General features: G+C 41.8%; 1 protein-coding gene across 7 annotated transcripts in view; it reads left to right on the top strand.

The window, feature by feature from the left end:
* SOL1 (carboxypeptidase D) overlaps positions 1–17076 on the top strand; it is a 78869-nt gene extending 61793 nt beyond the window's left edge. For all 7 annotated transcript variants that reach the window (XM_087375638.1, XM_087375637.1, XM_087375643.1 and 4 more), the window contains 5 exons: positions 9037–9142; positions 12206–12268; positions 12362–12445; positions 16392–16455; positions 16570–17076. In XM_087375638.1, the coding sequence (XP_087231764.1) occupies positions 9037–9142; positions 12206–12268; positions 12362–12445; positions 16392–16455; positions 16570–17018 (766 nt within the window). In that variant the 3' untranslated portion in view covers positions 17019–17076. The remainder of the gene's footprint in view (positions 1–9036; positions 9143–12205; positions 12269–12361; positions 12446–16391; positions 16456–16569) is intronic.
* Positions 17077–19309: the final 2233 nt, after the last annotated feature.

Here is a 19309-nt window from a genome sequence, read left to right as displayed (position 1 = left end):
TTTGAGTAGAGGAGCCCAGCCACCCCCACACGCACGTGCACTCACACACACATTCCTGGGACAAAACAGGAGGGGAGGAGAAATGGACAGGGCGGGCGTTAGAAAAGAAAATATAATGTCTGTGAGAGTGCAACGGAAAATGAACAGAAAAAGAGAGATCAAACACCACAAGAACTGAACTGTGAAATGGAGAGAGAGAGACTGCAAGGGATCTTAAGAAAAGGTCATTTGCTAGGAAAAATCTCCAAAACGTGAGATGATACAATAAAGGGTGAGGAGCCCTATATATGGTGGTTCCCCTAGGAGCCAACATGGCCAAGCAGCCATCTAGGGTGGCCGGCCCAGTGTTGGGTGTAACTTGACCTGCAGGTCGGGTCATCGACCTGGTTGGGGGCCTCGTTGGCCTCCCAATCTAGGCGTCTAGGTGGCGCCCATGTGGCACCCACATGGCAGTAGCAAATGAGCCTGAGGCCGGGCCTAAGTCGCCCTGCACACCTGCAATCAGCTGCGACCATGCAAGTAACGAGATATGCCCCAGAGTTGGTTGGATCCTCCACAAGACTTTGCAGAGACACATGCCCAAGTATACAACCAAACCACCCTCCTACTCTATCCTCACATGGGTCGGGCATACCCACAACAAAGGCCCTCACTCAACTACAGACAAGAGATGCTAACTCTAACACCTCCTCTTAGCTCCTAGATGTAGCATCATCTCTAGGGAACCGGGCATGTTATTGGAGCGTCTAAAGGAATCCATCGCATGAACCACTGTCGTTGAAGACTATCGCAAGTATTGTCGGAAGAGGGTCCCTCCCAACATGAACCGTCTCAGCATGATCACTGGAACTTGAACCCCATGCTCCCAGGCTAAGGGTACAAGGCAAACTCCTCTTGCCGGGTACTTTGTTGATATCAAGACCCAACTGATATTGCCATTTTTGAAAGATCTGCTTTCTTGCATGGTCACTGCATCATTGAGCTATACAGCCCCCTCTGAACCTCCCTCTGAGGTCCAATCTGGTAGACAGACTCCAAATCGATGAACCAATGTGCTCCAGAAACAACGAGGCATCCAACTGCTCACTAGGATCAAATTTGCGATGTCTGGGATCCCACACCGGCAATAATCCGATTCATTTGGATTTCTAGTATCTCATCATACATACAACTGCAATAGAACAAGAGGAAACGCCCTCTAGGTCTACTAGGTCATACCATCCAAATAAGTACAAAATGGCATACATATAGCCGTTTGAGTTAGCAAGAAAGTACTCCTGTGGCTTGAGGTCCTGCCTAAAAGCTTGCCTCAAACTAAACTCCTAGACTACTACATCGTACAGCAGGTACCGCTCCCACACACAAGCGAGCAATCCTCCATCTCGAACTAGAATACCTGCGGGCAGTACATTTTGCCACAAGCTGCTAGAAGGTAGGAACAAGCGTGGTGACAACTGCGAAACCGTCTTCTTTGTCTGCCCACCAAGCCTTTCATGTTTCCTTTAATGACACTGCCGCCAGTAATGACCTTTCTGGGCACAATGATTGCATGTATGCTCCACCTTGAGTGCTTTCTTTTCTACATTTGCCTTTTGACCTTGGTTGTGAAGATCCACACTTTTCGAAAATGCAAATGTGTGCAATGCATGCAGAATTTGAATGCCGATTGGCCCTCCAATGGGGAAGAGCGCCCTCGTGAGAGTACTTGTTTCTTTTTTGACCTACATGCAAGGTGGGAGAGAGATGACGGATGAATGCAATGTGGTAGAGAGAATGCTACATGAGATTTTCAATGAAAGGGTGATACCCTTTCATTAATGTCCCTTGAGATCACTCAAGTTCCATCTTCCCATTTACACCTACCCTTAGCCTATGACCCATGCACCTACCATTCAATGCACTCTAATGCACCCTTTCCCTTTCCTATTGCCCCTAAGACCTAGACACGTGTGTGCACATCTTTATTACTAATCATTGGCCAATGTTACATAGTTTTTGCGGTACTATTTACACCGCTTGATCGATCATAAATACAAACATATAACCGCACCATCAAATTGGCGCCTAACAATAATAAAGTTCTAATGACTATTATTAACTAAATAATCATTTCTCTTGTCATGACACTCCCTCCTGCTTGAATGAGCAGAAGTCCTCTTCTGGATTATTGCTTGTCTCTTCCTCTTACGTGCACTTTCTGTTGTTACTTCTGCCATTGCATCGCCTCTTTGTAATCTGCGAGTATTTGTGGAAAATCTGTAAAGAACTCTTCTTCCATCCATTGTGCATCACTAGCTGGCTGGTTTTTAAACTTCAGTAAATACATATATCTCTTCTTTCCACGAGTACTCTTCTCTTTATGGTACATGATCTGTTCCGGAGTAAGAACTTCAGTCCCATCTTCAAGTTCAGGTTCTTCTTGATGCTGAGTATCCAAAAACGCAGAAGTATCGCCATGGTATCTCTTCAAATTGCTCACATGAAAGATGTTCTTCATACGCCAGTGGGCTGGTAACTTCAGCTCATACGCTCTGGATCCTTCTTCTGGATATAAAGCTGCTGAAATCTGAAATGGACCATAAAACTTCGGTGCTAGCTTGACATGTTTGGTACTTCCTCTCACTGACTTGATTCTTCTTTTATCAATCTTCAATAAAACCCAATCATCCTCCTTGTAATAAACTTCTTTTCTTTTTTTATTGGCTACCTTGGATTGTTGAACCTGGGCCTTCTTAATATGTTCTTTTACCTGCTCAATAACCTGTGACATATCCTCAGCAAACTGGTCAGCAGCAAAAATTCGCTCCCCCAAGTGTGTTATTGGAGTGGGTAAACATTGCCCATGGATGATTTCAAATGGGGCTTTCTTGGTGGAAGTATGTACAGTGTTATTATAAGCAAACTCTAACATGGGTAAGAACTCTGGCCACCTTCTAGGTTGGTCATGGACAGAAGCTCGAAGTAAAGTAATTATGGTTTGATTGGCATTCTCACTTTGTCCATCTCCTTGAGGATGGAAGGCTGTAGTAAATTTCAGTTTGGTTCCGAGATTCTCTAATAGGGCTGTCCAAAAGTTGCTAGTGAAACGGCCATCATTATCGGATACAATGGATTTTGGTAACCCATGTAACCTGAAGATTTCCCTAATGAATAACCTTGCTGTTTCAGGAGCAGACAACTCTTTTTTACAGGGAATAAAATGAGCTTGTTTACTCAGCCTATCTATAACAGTGAAAATCTGCTCAAACTGGCCAACCTTGGGGAAACCAGACACAAAATCCATTGTAATGTGTTCCCACCTTTCCGAAGGAATAGGCAAAGGCTGCAAAAGACCAGCAGTCTTACTTGTGTCAGATTTAATGCGCTGACATGCGTCACATTGTTGAACAAACGTCGAAACTTCTTTGCGAAGTTTAGGCCATTGGAAGTATCTCTCAATATTGTCAATGGTCCCTCTAATGCCTCTATGTCCAGAATATGGACTCGCATGTAACTCACTCATGACTAGATACCGAAATGTTTTGGGTACACATATGGCATGTCCCAAAAATAAGTATCCATCCACGATGGAGTAAGCCTCTAAATCCCCGACCTCATTACGCTGAATCTTCCCATAAATGTCAGCAAAGTCCTCATCTAAAGGATAAGCTTCAACCATTGCTCCTAATGATTTCTCCTTAATCACAGAAACGTGATTAACTTGGGGCCGTCTACTCAAAGCATCAGCTACTAAATTCTCCTTTCCTGGCTGATATTCGATATTTGGTTGCCCAAAGGATTGAATATATTCAGCCCATTTGATTTGCCTTGAAGAGACAATGGGTTGAGAAAACAAGTGCTTGATACTTTGATGGTCAGTCTTAATCTTGAAAGCAGAACCATATAAATAATGCTTCCATAACTTTAGAGCATGAATGACTGCCAATAACTCCTTCTCATACGTGATATATTTCAATTCAGCTCCTTGAAGTTTTCTACTCTCATAAGCAATGGGATGTCCTCCTTGCATCAACACTGCCCCAATCGAGGTACCACTTGCATCCGTACATACAACAAAGAACTCTTTGTCCATGTCCGGAAGTGTTAACACTGTTGCAGTCACCAATGTTCTCTTAAGCTCCTCAAAAGCTACTTGGTGAACCTCTCCCCACTCATACAAGGAATGCTTCTTCAACAAATCTGTTAGTGGGGAAGCAAGACGTGCAAAATTCTTAATGAATTTGCGATAATAACTACACATCCCTAGGAAGGATCTCAGCTCATGTATGTTTTTGGGTATTGGCCATTCAATTATGGCCTTGACCTTTTTAGGGTCAACCCGAATTCCCTCGGCAGACACAATGTGTCCGAAATACTCTATTTCAGTCTTGAAGAACTCACTCTTCTTGGTATTTAGGAACAATCGATCCTTAGGAGCTCCATCACCTTAGCAAGGTGATCCTTATGCTCTTCCTCATTCTGGCTGAACACTAAAAAAGACTATGACAAATTTTCCCAAGTAGGGTCGCAAAATCCTTCTCATCAGCCTACTAAAAGTGGCTGGAGCATTAGTTAGGCCAAAAGGCATGACCAAAAACTCATAATGTCCAGTGAGAGTGCGAAAAGCAGTCTTATGTTCATCCCCAGCTTTCATACGAAGTTGATGATAACCAGATTTCAAATCCAATTTTCAAATCCAATTTGCTAAAAACTTTAGCACCTTTAAGCATATCCAATAAATCATCCACTCTTGGAATCGGATACCGGTTCTTAATTCAAAGCACGGTAATCTATACACATACAATATGATTCATCCTTCTTCTTAACCAATAATACAGGTGCTCCAAATGGAGAACTGCTTGGTCGAATCAGGCCTTTTTGCAATAGATCTTCAATTTGTTTTTCTACCTCCTCCATTTCTATCCTGTTCATCCTATATGGGGCTCTACATGGAGGAGAAGCTCCTGGCTCTAAGTCTATGGCATGATCATCTTCTCTCTCCATAGGCAATTCGAATGAGTCATCTCTTGAAAATCGATCCTCATAAGCTCTAAGGAACTCATTTTTCTTCCGATCTTCTTTTGAGATATGAAGATCTCGTGACTCCCATATATACACAAGATTACAATCTACCCCTCTTTTTACCAATCTTTTTGCTTGGGTAAGAGTAATCAATGGAATTGTATACACGTCCCGATCCCCTACGATCCTTATGTTTTCATCCTTATGTACAAAGCAACAATGATGAGTATGAGGATGAATAGCAGGGTTAAAATCATACCGCCATGGTTTACCTAGAATCATGTCAACGTCTTGTAAAGGGGCTACTAGAAAATCCCTTCGATCTCTATATTTTTGTATACGAAAAGGAATATTCCGTACTATGGATGTGTCTTCTTCATTGTGTCCCCTAAAAGCTCGTGAAAGCGACATGTTTTTTATAGGTTCTGGTTTAAGATGGAGTAATTTTGCCAATCTATCACTTACTAAGTCATAATTACATCCATCATCTAGGAGAACCACTATTCTCTGTCCATTCACGAATCCATACACCTTAAAAAGATCATGAGGCCCAAAGGTATTGGCTGAATGGGCAGCATTCACTATTGGCTCAATAGTCACAGTAGTAGATTTCGAGGGTGACAAGGTAGAAGCCTCACCCTCCTGCTTGGATGCCTTGGTTTTCCCTTTTACTGAATTCGTCTTGGCAATCTTAGCCAAGAGAACGGGACACTTATGCCATACGTGCCCTGGCTTATGTTTCTTACACCTAAAACATTTTCCTTCCTTAATCAACTTTCTCTTCTCTTCGTCAGTCATAGAAGGAAATGGCACCCATCCAGGATGTGATTGGCTGTTCACATTCCTTACAAGAGCTTTACCCTTCCCTTTATTATTCTTAAACCGGTTTGGTTTCCTAAAAGTGGGTATATTATTGGTCTTAGATGATGACCCATACTCCTTATTGAAGGGTTTACGAGGATTCAATTTTCTCTCGGCTATTTCAGCCAGCTTAGTGAGGTCCTTAAGCGTGGTCGGGTTAAACATTTCAACCTTGTACCTTACTTTTGGGCTTAAAGCTGCTAAATACTTCTTTCTCCTATCTTCCTCACTCTTTTCGGGTAACTCTAGAGAGAGTTTCCAAAATCTGGCTGTAAAATCTGCATTACTCTCATTATCGAACTGCCTAAACCTCTCCCAACGAAAGGTTAGGTTCTCTTCATGCCTCGGTGGCATGAAAGTGGCTTTCAGTTGCTCCACGAATTTAGCCAATTCATGAATAGGCTCTTTTCCTGTTTGTAACAAGGACCACCACATTAGAGCATCCTTCTGCAGATGCAATGTGGCAAGAGCAAGCTTCTCTTGCTCGGTCTTGTCTTGATGGGCAAAGTATAGCTCAAAATGACGAATCCAATTGAGGATTTTGTCAGCCTCCCTTGCCCCATCATATTTGGGGAACTCAATTCTCTCTCGCGGTTGGAATTTGGACCTCTTAGAAGGGTTACTCAACTCTTCATCCCCGAAGTTTAAAGTCCTCTTAGTCCCTAATCTTGTCATAATGGACTGCTCAATCATATTGCTAAGTTGGAAAACCAGCTTATCAACATGAGTCTCCTCTCTTCCTCTTGCACTTGGATTATAATCCATGTGTATTGGGTTTTGAGTTGAAGCGTGAACTCAGCCCCTCGTTCTTGGTTGGTATCATTTCTTCTTTCATTACGAAAGGAGAACTCCCTATCAAGAGGTTCTTGAAGGAGAGACTGCTGTAAATCTATTTGTAGGTTATCATACTCAAGATGTGTATAACTCTCACCTAATCCATCCTCTTCAAGAGGGGGTGAAGGTGTTCTTTCTCTCTCTCCTTGGGGTAATGGAGAAAAAGGAATAAGTTCATTGTTATATGTCCCTTCCCCTTCCATTCTTTCCTTTTAGTAATACAAGAGAGAAAATGTCTTGCTGTAATTTCAAAAAAAAGGTTTATTTTACAGCAAACTTCAAGTGTTGTAGAGTTGGTGGTACTTATCCGACTCCCGCTTCGTTTGTGTTGAGAAGACACTTAAAATGACCTCCTTTCCCTTCTCTTTCAAGCTTTTCTTCTTGTATTTCTGCTGTAAACTGGTACGCTCCGTTTGGGATACTTGTTTTGAGCGGATTGGAGCTCTAGATACCGTTATAGGGGGTACTTGATGGGTGGATCACTCCCTTAAAATTTTATTCCGATCCAACTTCCTGTTGGGTAGAACGGAAATCCCTTTTTCTCACGGTTTAAAGGGGGGGGGGCACCCCGTTCACCGTTGAAGGCCAGAATTTTTCAGAAAAATCCCTTGTCTCAGAACCTCGAGATCGGTCAGTCGTGATCCTTTTCCGCAACCTCTCTTGCGACTTCCGTCGTTCGCAACTGTCGCCCTCTTCTCGTCCCGCTCGTGGATCGTCGCCGCTCTGATACTAAATGTGAAGATCCACACTTTTCGAAAATGCAAATGTGTGCAATGCATGCAGAATTTGAATGCCGATTAGCCCTCCAATGGGGAAGAGCGCCCTCTTGAGAGTACTTGTTTCTTTTTCGACCTACATGTAAGGTGGGAGAGAGATGACGGATGAATGCGATGTGGTAGAGAGAATGCTACGTGAGATTTTCAATGAAAGGGTGATACCCTTTCATTAATGTTCCTTGAGATCACTCAAGTTCCATCTTCCCATTTACACCTATCCTTAGCCTATGACCCATGCACCTACCATTCAATGCACTCTAATGCACCCTTTCCCTTTTCTATTGCCCCTAGGACCTAGACACGTGTGTGCACATCTTTATTACTAATCATTGGCCAATGTTACATAGTTTTTGCGGTACTATTTACACCGCTTGATCGATCATAAATACAAACATATAACCGCACCATCAAATTGGCGCCTAATAATAATAAAGTTCTAATTACTATTAATTAACTAAATAATCATTTCTCTTGTCATGACATTGGTTCCTTACCTTCTGCAGAGCTACCAAGGCCTCGGAGCGACCGTCGGGAAGGACTATGAACTAAAAAGCGAGAACACCACAAGAATCGAATTGTGAAACGGAGAGTGAGAGGTTGCAAGGGATCTCAAGAAAAGGCCCTCTACTACTAGGCAAAACCTCCAAAACATGAGATGATACAACAAAGAGGGAAGAGCCCTATATATAAGGGTCCCCTACCAACCAACTTGGCCAACCAGCCGACTAGACTGCCTGACCCCGGGTTCATTGTAACCTGATCTGCAGGTTGGGTCACCGACTTGGTTGGAGGCCTAGTTGACCCTCCAATCTAGACGCCTAGGTGGCACCCATGTGGCACCCACATGGCAGCAGTAGATGAGCCCAAGGCGGGCCTAAGTTGCCTGCACCTCCTACAATCAACCGCGACTAGTGCATCTCCATGGCGACCTGCAAACAGGTCCAAAGGACCATGACCATGCTCTGCGCTGAGCCGTAGAGGCTTGTATGAGTCCCCACAAACTATGTGGTATCTAGGCACAGCCTGCAAGCAGCCACATTTACCTCGCCCCAAAGTTGGCTGGATCCTCCACAAGACCCTGGTGGCAGAGACACATGCTCGGGTACACAGCGAACTCCCCTCCTACTCTATCCTCACATAGGGTGGGCACACCCACAACAAAGGCCCTCACTTAGGTACACACAGTAGACGCTAACTCTAACAATGCCATAGGGATTTGGGAGGCATTGTAGGACCAAACAGGGAAAAGAAACATTGCAGGAAGAGAGACGTGTAATGTGAGGATAGAAGAAGGTATAGATAGCGGATGTGTAGGTGAGGAAGGAGAGAGTATATGGGTGAGTGCCGTTATCAAAATTTAATGTGTTGATAATTAAGGAAAGAGGAGGTAGAAGGGGTGCATTTGATTAGCGGAGCATAAAGAAACCATATAAATTAATTTCACGTGAGTACCTTCACAGTTCCAATTTTGTTGATAATTAAATTTAAATCATGATATGTGTGGAAATGAGCATTAAATAATGATTAGGATTTATAAAGAGCTTTATATTGTGCTTTTTGATAGGTACCCTGTGTATGGAGGCATGCAAGATTGGAACTACATTCATGGAAAGTGTTTGGAGCTAACTTTAGAGATAAGTCTTAACAAATGGCCAGCAGTCACCACTGAGGTAATTGCACCTGAAGCATTGTTTCAATGTTGTATGATGAATCTACATTTTTTACTTGAATGGAATGATTTTGCAGAGCGTTGTAGGGAATTGACTAGAAAACTCCAGTAGATTGCTTGTGTGTTTGTCTGTTCTTTGTTTGATTTGTGTTGCAACTACTTAATAAGACAAAACACTTGAAAAACTCTTCTTGATAGCTTTCAAACTTCTCCCTCTCATTTTTGACCATGCACAACACTCGAGTGTCAAGAGATGAGCATCGGTAGCCTTATCCCATATGTGTTTTTGTATGATGGTCATGAAACTTTGAAGGGGCCTTGTTAGTAAGGCCCATGGAATGGCAAATTTCCAAAACAAGCGGACATTGTTTGTATGGTGGGCCATGATGATGTAATCAGCACCTTGAAATATAGAAGTATTAAAATCACCCCAAAAGCCCAATGAAATAGCCGAAGTTACCAAATGAAGTGACCCAAAGTTTGTGGTGCTGTTCCTCTTACTAATTCAACTACCTCTCGATTGTCGCTCACTATTGCTTTGGGGCTTTCAATCCCTGTGCAACAATGAAGCTTGCATGGCCTTTGAACCCGCACTACAGCTCTTGGCAGGCAGCTAATGGTTGATGGATTGTTGGATGGACCAATTACTAGCTGCTTGTTATAGCCTTGGTGCAGGCCAAAGAACTTTTGTGGGCTAGTGTTCAAGGAGCTTGAATTTCTTGCTTGGACAGCTTTGTCTCTATGGCCTCATGTAGGACCTTGTTTATCTCAAAAAAAGTTTCTGGATCTTGATGAGTCCCATACATTCAAACAAGACCTTAGTAATGGCTTGTATGGCTTGCTGATAGATCTTGAAATTGCAAAGTCTTGTTGGCCTTTTATGTGCAAAAAGGATGATATCATTCTTAAGGAAGATGGAACATTTATCATGCTCATACAACTTGACACAAGTCAAGTAGGTCATGTAAGCTATTTAAGGCTCTTGCTTGATCACATGTAGCTGTGCAAAATCTCAACATACTCAGATACCATATTGGAACACAACAATGACCTTGCATCAATCACCAACGTTGACCACAAGTCATCTAATGCAGCAGTTCAATTGCCAGCTGGAAACAGCATAAAATCCAGCAGGTGCTGGGAAAATACAGCCACCAAGGATGCTGTGTCAAAACTGAGGGAGATGAAGGCTGCTGCTACTTCCTCGTATATTCGTCCACAACACCAGGAAACAGTAACCAAAGAGAGAGCATAAACTCCAGCAGGTGCTGTTAAAAATACAACCAAGGATGCTGTGTCAAAACTGAGGGAGATGAAGGCTGCTGCTGCTTCCTCTGGCAAGAAGGGCTTCTGATGGATGCATAAACTGAGGTAAGAGCCTTCTTTATATAAGGCAGTCCAGCCCGAGAAAGAGAGCCTCAATAAATTCATGGAGGTGACATGCAGGTGTTACATTGGCAAAGGCATGGGCATAACGTTGAGTGAGGATCAGGTTTCTCAGAATTTGCTCTTGTAGTAGGCAAGCTCTGGATGTCTTTTTGAAGAGATGATAGGGAGCATATTCCACACATTAGGAAGGTTGTTGTTTATATGTGTTGGGAGATTATATTGTAGGTCACTAACATTCTCACAAATATTCTGTCAGATCTCATCCATACATATTGCATTTTTTGCCGATGTGGTTCACTGGTCAGAATTGCATTCTACTGTTTCTGGCGTATTTTTGGATGGTGACTTCAATAATTTGCTTGAGCTAGCATGTTGAAATTGATGTAACTGTGGATCTAGTATGGATGATGCAAATCTCAGGTTAGTTTGACCTAAAGATTTTGGTGCGACAAATATATTGCACACTATGTGGAAAGACGTTTTTCATAAAAAAAGTGATGAACAACAAATAGCCTAAATAGAAACTTGGTTTCCAAGAGAGCAAGGGCAGGATGCATATAGGAAATGGCGGCAAAGGAGAGCTGAGGTGAGACAATGCTAGGTTGTAAAACGTGTAAGATTTGTGTTGCAACCTGGTGGTGAGTAGGATCTGCAGCAAAAAACGCGAATGCTCAAAGAATAGGTAGAAGAATTATCGCTACTAGTAAGGAGAAAAACCTAAGGCAATACCTTCTAGTGCTTGACGTGAAGCATGCAAAAGGGAATTCTTTAATTTAGTTGGGTTTGTGTGAAGAGGTAAAGCAAAAAATGGAGGGGCTTAGGGGCAATGAGAACAAAATTTAGAGTGTACAGCTTGTCTTAGGAAGTGTTGCCATTTTTTTCCTGTGCTGCATCTTGTGATTTTCGGACTGGAGGCAAGCATGGCGTGCTTACTCTACTAAGTGTGTTAAATCAAGGACGTGAAGGACAATTCAACCCCACTAAAGGTATTAAGCTAGGACATGAAAGCTGGCAAGGCTATGTAGGGCATAATTACTAGGGAACGGCGTACCGACATCTGGAACGTCTGGAACACCGTTCCAAGTAGCAGGCCGGAACCGGAACGGCCCCGGAACGTCTTTTTTTGGGGGGGGGGGGGGCTCTTTGAAAGTTTCAAATGGGTATTTTAGAGCTTGTATATAAAGTTTAAAAGCTGTAAAATGTTAGTATCTTTCATTTTCTAACATAGTTTTAAGCCATATGATGACATGTCATGTATGACGTGGCGTTTCAGTTCCGGTTCCCCCTTCCCAGAGCGTTCTTGTTCTGAAACCCGAATTTCCGAAACGTTCCCGTTCCCTGGTAACTATGATGTGACGGCCAGAGAATGGTTTCTCACGTGAAAGGCAATAGCAATTACAGAATGCAGTGAGCAAATGAAGTTTGAAACTGGCGATATATTTAATACGACCTTTCTTTTTGCAAGGAAGGTGGCTGCTTCTCAGAGCATGCAAACAAAAACATTGTGCTATTTTTCTCTCTACACATACAAACTATTGTGCTGAATGGAATGGTTCACATCTATGATAAAGGAAATTTCTTTTAGTTAATGCATTTGCCTTTTTTTAAAGGAGCCGAGACGGGATTTTGAGAATGGTACTGTGTTGAATTCGTCAATCTAATCTTATTCTTGCAGATACAAGACATCTGGGAGAAAAACAGGCTTAGCATGCTGTTGCTTGTTGCGAGTCTTGTGAAGGTGAATATTGAAGCTAAATGGATAATCTTTTTCTGGTGAATTCATTCTCTATCCTTGCATGTTTATCTTTTTTTTCTTTTCCCCCTCCCCTAGTGTGGCATACATGGGAGAATTGTGTCATCTTCAACTAGTCACCCTCTTTCTGCCACCATTTCTATCAAGGGCATTAATCTTACTGTGAGTTGCAACTTTTGCCTCTATTTTTCATTCCTTTTTGTTATTGTCCTCCAGTTTTTTTAAACAAGAAATAAAGGAGCAAGCAATAATAAAGTATCCCTGAGGTTTGTGCCTGATAGTAACCTGTGATTTCCTCCAAGGGCATTAATCTTACCTTGACCTTCAACTTGTGCTCCTATTTGTACATTCCTTTTTTTAAAGACAAAAATAAAAGAAGCAAGCATATATAAAATATCCCTGAGGCTCCTGCCTGATAGTACTGATTTCCTCTAAGAATTGTTTGTTTGTCAGTGCCATTATATGAGTTTCGACAAGAGAGCAAGGGACATTGCTGATGTATCAATATATATATTGTTGAAAAAAGCTTGTAAATTTTGACTTCCAGATGACCATTGAAGAAGTTTGGCAAATGGGTTTTTGTTGTCCTGACTTAATGCCTTCTGTTTAAACCATGAGCTTGGCGGTTTCGAGGCATCTTATATACTCAAGATCCAGTAAAAACATTAAATGACTATGACAGGAACGGTTGTTTGTCTGAATAACAGGTTTTTACCCTCCCTTCATAATGAATGTAGGCATAACTCATGAAATGAAGGCCACACACATACAATCTAGTCTTCTAATGAACATTGAAGAGCTGGAGCCATTAGATAATAGTGAAGCCCGAAGGATTACGGGCCATTGTAGCACGTGTGGCCCAGGGCGTAAGGGGTATGCTGACTTGACATCATCCCCACCTTCCTCCAGCTAATCATCGGCAGTCTGTTTAGGGTTCCAAACTAAATAATGGCAACCTAAAAAGGGGTTGTGCTCTAACATCTGATGAAAAGTATTGAATTGCATGACCTTGCCTGTAGAAGTTAGTGTGCCTTTTGGTGGTCTCAGCTAGTTGTGGGGAAAGGTTGCTAATCATAGCCAATAGCCAAAGAAGGTGATACAAGTCCGTGATCGTAAGCTTGAAACCTCAACGCGCTAGCAGAAAACTCCTCTGCTCAATGCCTCCAGCAATACCTTCTCAAGAGGGTGCCCAAGATCATCCATGGTCAATCACACCCTCGAGACTTCATCGTTGGAGAGTACCATCGCTGCTGACGTTGGTGGGTTCAAGATTCAACAAGCAGAGTATTCCTATCACTCCTCTCGAGCGCACTACGTCTCAGGATGACATGGCAATTCTTCTAGTCCATGGGCCCTGATTGGCAAGGATTTAGCTCTAGTGCTTGAGATTGATGGGGTGCAGTCCCACTTGGACCTACAGGAGATATTGGATATGAATACCTTTTTTTACGGTGAGCTCTTCTCGGCATAGGAGGAGACTTTGCAAGTGGTGGTAGCCAAGAGGAGGTCTGGGCCCATATCCCCACTGTGGTCACCATGCGCATGGTGATGTAGGTGGAGGCTCCCTTCTTGGATGGGGAGATGCTTAAGGCCCTTTGGTTGTAGAAATGCTCGAGTGAGGATGGCTTGTCCCCGTTGTTCTTTCATTGTTTCTGGAAGCAGATTTACACTCATTGGCTTTCTGGAGATATTTGATTTGAGATTGCTCTATTAGACACTCGCGCAAGGATGTATATGCTTGAAAGGACTGCACATATATTCACTAGTGGTGCCTAATTACCTTGTTGGATACCACCTACAAGATCTTAGCCAAAGGTTTTGATGTTGTCCAGGAAGCTCCTCTCCTAAACAAAACTAGTGCAGGTATCATGGATAACATCAGGGAGGTGAGAACTGAGCGTGACTTCATTTTTTTGGAGGCAATTGATTGGGAATGAGAGGAGTCTTTGCTTCTCGTAATCACACTCTTGGATTTTGAGTAGACCTACGAGAGGGTCAATGGGACCTTCCTAGAAGGCTGTATATGCAGATTGGACCTAAGTTGTGCACGTGATTTCTGTCTTGTATGTAGGAAGCTCCAGCCATATTCTTGTTTGAGGGTGCAGTGGAGAGGCCTTCTCATTCTCTTGTTTAGTGTTTAAGGGCTGCCAACTCGCTCCCTTCCTCTCTCTCTTGGTGGCTGAGGCACTAGGGTATAGTAGGGATGCACCAGGCAGCTCCCAATCCAACAGAAGTTGTTGGATTCAGAGTTTGCAGATGACATGCCGTGTTTGCAGATGGTTCAGCCAAGAGTTTGCAGAGGGTGAGGCTTTCAGTGGAGGTTCATGATTTGGCATCAAGTGCTAAGATCAATTGGGATAAATTAGTGGCCTTTCTCATAGGGATTCGGGAGATTCAGGTTTGGGCGCATACTTAGGTTTTTGTTGGATTCCTCAGGGGTAGATGGCGACATACTTGGGATGTTAGGTGGATCTAGACATCTCTTGTTCTATATTGTAGCTTAGCAAGCTCGGAATCTTCCAATGTGGAGGTAGGCACAAGCAAAGAGAAATATGATTAATTTGACCAATGATCAGGGGTGATTCAAAATACTTCAAAGAAAGCTTTACATAAATAACACAATTCCGAACTTAGTTTTCCACCTTGCTTTGTTGAACCTGAAAGAAGCCAATCAACTTCCTTAATTGGGCTACCCTCTGTTGCCAATTTGCATAAGGCAAAAGGACGTAGCCTGGTGGTGTCCATCTCCATGGGTTTTGTATGTATCTGGTTGTCTAGAAGGCCCCATATACTTGAAGAGTTGATTGGGACAAGTATTTGCTGCATCATGCTCCACTCTCGGGCATCACGGAGGTCAGGTGCCCAAAACGCCACCCCATACAGCTGTTATACAATGCTTTGATGTAGGTCTATCTAGCGGTCACATTACAGCATTGAACTTTATTTAATGTCCTCTAGTTACACATTTAATCAAGTAGGAGAAATGAATGGCAGTATCCAATAATGAATACAGCTGGTCAAGCTGATCAATGTTGAAGCTGGGGGGCCTCAAGACCCCTGGACTCAACTCCATTGTGTCCTTTTAGAAATCTTCCACATGCTTGGCCGGCTTTTCAGGCTCAACAAATTTTGAGGGATCATGCATACAAATGATGTGCATTTCAAAACAGAGATTTTGTTTGAAGTATCCATGTCCCATAAGATAATCATGGGCTGATCTCCCTCTTGTAGAAGTCCATTGTCTCCTTTGACTCACCGCCATAGCTTGCCAATTGTCTGTCTGATCCTCAAGTTTCAAACCGGTTTATCCCTGCTCATGCCATCCCTTTCTCTGGTTGTCTTGATGGTGTGTATCTGCTCCCATGCTATTTATGATAGTCAAACAAAATGAATGTATACTAGCACAGTGCCTCACCTTCCAAAAGGAAAATACCAATCATATCGATACAATGGGTAAGAGGTTTGGGTCTCCCCTAACAAAAACTATTAAGCACATATTCTGTTTCCTTTTTACATTTCTTGGCTAATTCTGGTGCCATGATTGACAACCATTCATTACTACTAGTTAACCCACCATAATATATAGGCACTTTGCCATTGCCTCGACCAGAGCTCCATTTTGTTTTGCATCTCATATAATCCCTTCGAACGCCGTAAGTATCTTCACAGTTGTATTTCATCTTAATAGGACTGGCCCAGTACTCCTAGGAAGGCATATGCGCACACTCATACGCACAGGCACATGCACCTAAGTATTTTCACGGTTGTATTTCATCTTAATAGGACTGGCCAGGTACTCCAAGGGAGGCATATGAGCATTCATGAGTCTCTCTCAGCACGCGCATGCGCACACTCACAGGCACAGGCACAGGCACAGGCACAGGCACAGGCACAGGCACAGGCACAGGCACATGCACAGGCACAGGCACCTTTTGCAAGGACTTCTTGACCTGACAACATTTTCTGAAAGTAATTGTGCATCAAATTTTCCAACCTTTAATTTGGATTTGGCAGATAATGAATGTTGGTTTAGCATCATTATTTCTGACTTTCTTTTTGGCCCATCTCATGGTGGTTGGACTGAGTTCACTCATTATGGCATCTTCAGGTCACAGCAAGTGAAAAATTTGGAGACTACCATAGACTGCTTAGTCCAGCCAATGTTTATGAAGGTACAGGGCATTCTTTCCAAGCCAACATTGGTGGTTTAAGTGGTGGTTAACATATAATGTATTTCATGAGACTGAGTATCTTGAACGATTTTTGTTCTGATTTGTGATCATCAGTAACTGCAAGCATGTTTGGCTACAAAAGCCAGACATCTAGAGTTTCCGTCCAACAGGGGAAAGCAACTCGTCTGGATTTTATCCTTGACCCTGTGGTCCTTGGGAGCAAAGAAATAATAGAGGATTCCTCATTACATGAAATAAATGCCATAAGCCTCCATCAAGGTGAAGTGTTTGATGAAGTTTCTACATACTTACAGAAGGTGGCTGGAATCAAAACAGATAATGCTGTAACATCAAAAGAAAGAATTTGGGGTAATGTCATGTCCAGCAGAAAGGAATTGAGGACAGCTTATGATATGGATGTTATTTCCGAATTGATAGCTGGTCACCTTAAAATGTCCAGTATTTGTTTAATGCTGGGTGTAGTTGTTTTTTCCTTCTTTATTTTCATAAGATGGAGGTGTGTGCCAAAGGCTCAAAAAGCCAGACACTTAATCAAGTTGTAATGACTCAGCTTGAATCTACTTTTATACGAGAAGGGAGAGAATGTCTCTAATCCTGCAAGTTGCTTTGGTTCTGTTCAAAGGTTAAGCAATACATGAAGACAATTAAAGGGAGGTCAATCTTAATAGGGTTTTGCATTCATACAGGATGTACATACTGTCTTGAGAGAAATGTCCTCCAGCGAAAAGCTTAGCTACACACTGTTTTTCACAGCATGGATGTGAATGATTGCTGGTGCACCAAGATCAGAAGCGTTATAATAATATCAAAAGTCTTAAATGGTAGCAAACTTTAAACAACTACATACAAAAATTGTCTGACATGCATCATCAACTCCTAAAATCATTCATGCACCTTTGATTCTCTTCAAGTACGTAAATAATAAATTCTTCACAACTAAAGGAAATATAGACCATATTATTGAAGTAGATACAATCTCTCGTGCTATCAACCAATTAACTCGTGAATAAGTGTAACCCAGGATTTAGAGATTTGATTTAGTGTTTGAAAAGAATCTATACAAATAAAATGCGTTGCAATGTCTCATGATTGTCTTGTAAAGCTGTAAATGTCAATTTTTAGAGTTACCCAGCAAGTCTATAATAAGCAAAGTTTATAGGTAAGGTAAACTTCTTGTAATAGGGTTAGGATGTATACACCGTAAACTGTTTAAAAAATCTACAAATATTTGGGAAGTAAAACATATCCATGTTCTAATTAGTAGGTTTTGAGTGATCTTGACACTATACAGATTTTTCGACAGAGCAAAAGTAATGTTTAAGGCATTGCATGGCCACTCTCAAGGGACCATTGCGGGATCTCAAAACGAAGTTTACTAAATTTGCATGTAACAACTCATAATAAAACCATTCTTAGTTTTGTGTGTTAGACTTGTACTTAGAAAGACTTGACCAACTCAACTATGAATGTAGTTTGTAATGTAAAAGTGGATACAAAACTCTATTTCAAGATTGCATGAATAATTGCAAAAATGATGATGTTAAATCTTCAAGTGAAATCCAGTCCGGCTGGTGTATCTTCATTTATAATAAAATTTAAAAGGTGTTATGTAACAGCAATTCCCTAATATAAACTTGCCAAATTTGTAGTTCTATTCATAAGAGCAACTTAGGCCCGTACAGGTCTATTGCGTTTAGCTTTCACAAAGTTAACTTTATAAAGCTATGATGTTAATTAATCCAAAGTGACATGCTATACGAAGAAAACTTAAAGTTACTATATATTTGCACGCATGATTATTCCTATTGTTGGAGGAAACAGAAACTTCTAGGCTAGTGCTCCAAAAGTGGGCAGCCATATTGAGCAAAGATGTTCTCATATAGAATATGTTAGGTATGCTATTCTTGATTTCCTTGTCCTTAGTCCAGTTGGTTTCATTTCTTGTAGCTACCGAAAGATATTGGCAACCTCTCGATGGAGTGAGTGAAAGATTGTTGATTGCCAAGTTCTCAAAGAGATTCCATAACTCCTTTTTTTTTTGGGGGGGGGGGGGATAAATGGCTTGCTTGTGACCCAACTTGTTGACATGCAACATCCTTGGAATCATAATAAAAGTTTATGCCACCATAATCTTTACAAATAATTATTTAGTTGTAATGAATGCAAAGTAGTAGCCTTTGCCAAGGCAATCCGTGCAACACTTAAATTTTCCTATCTCTTAGAGGTTGGTGCACCTTGAAAGTCTACCATCATGACTCGTGATTTGATATCATGTCTTGTGATCTGATATTTAACGCTTGTCACCAAACCTTGAGGAAAAGTGTTAGTGGAAAGAAGGGTTGTCACGCTTTTATAAACTATGGCATTGCCTGATCTTGAAACAATGCCACAGTGGGCAAGGAATCGTGGACCCTGTTTACCGTTTGGATCTCGAGTCCTAGACATATGACCAACAATAAGTTTTTTCTACCTAAGCAAAGTACAACTTCAACCCCAAAATCTTGAAACGATAGTAATATCTTTGAAATTTGGTAAGCATTGATGATCTTTTCAAAATATAACTGGGAGCTTTCCATGATCCATGACCATAATAAATTTATTATTGTCAACTTTTGAAGAGAAACTCTTTCTACCAACTAGTAGTTGGCTTCATGGAGTATTGGCAAACAATATGGCCAAGTCCAAGGATCCATCATCTTTCATTGAGTGAGAATTTCTTTACACATCCTTACTGCTTGCAATAATGTAGACCTTATTCTAGTCTACATTGATGAGGATGGGATTGCACAATAAAGGCTCCTTTAGAGTGTCAGAAGCTTCTTATTGTTATGGC

The sequence above is a fragment of the Dipteris shenzhenensis genome, chromosome 6, assembly GCF_047967505.1.
Source record: "Dipteris shenzhenensis isolate YYH24624 ecotype China chromosome 6, Dip_SZ_1.0, whole genome shotgun sequence".
In the NCBI taxonomy this organism is placed as follows: Eukaryota; Viridiplantae; Streptophyta; class Polypodiopsida; order Gleicheniales; family Dipteridaceae; genus Dipteris; species Dipteris shenzhenensis.
This window is presented reverse-complemented; position numbering and strand designations above follow the sequence as displayed.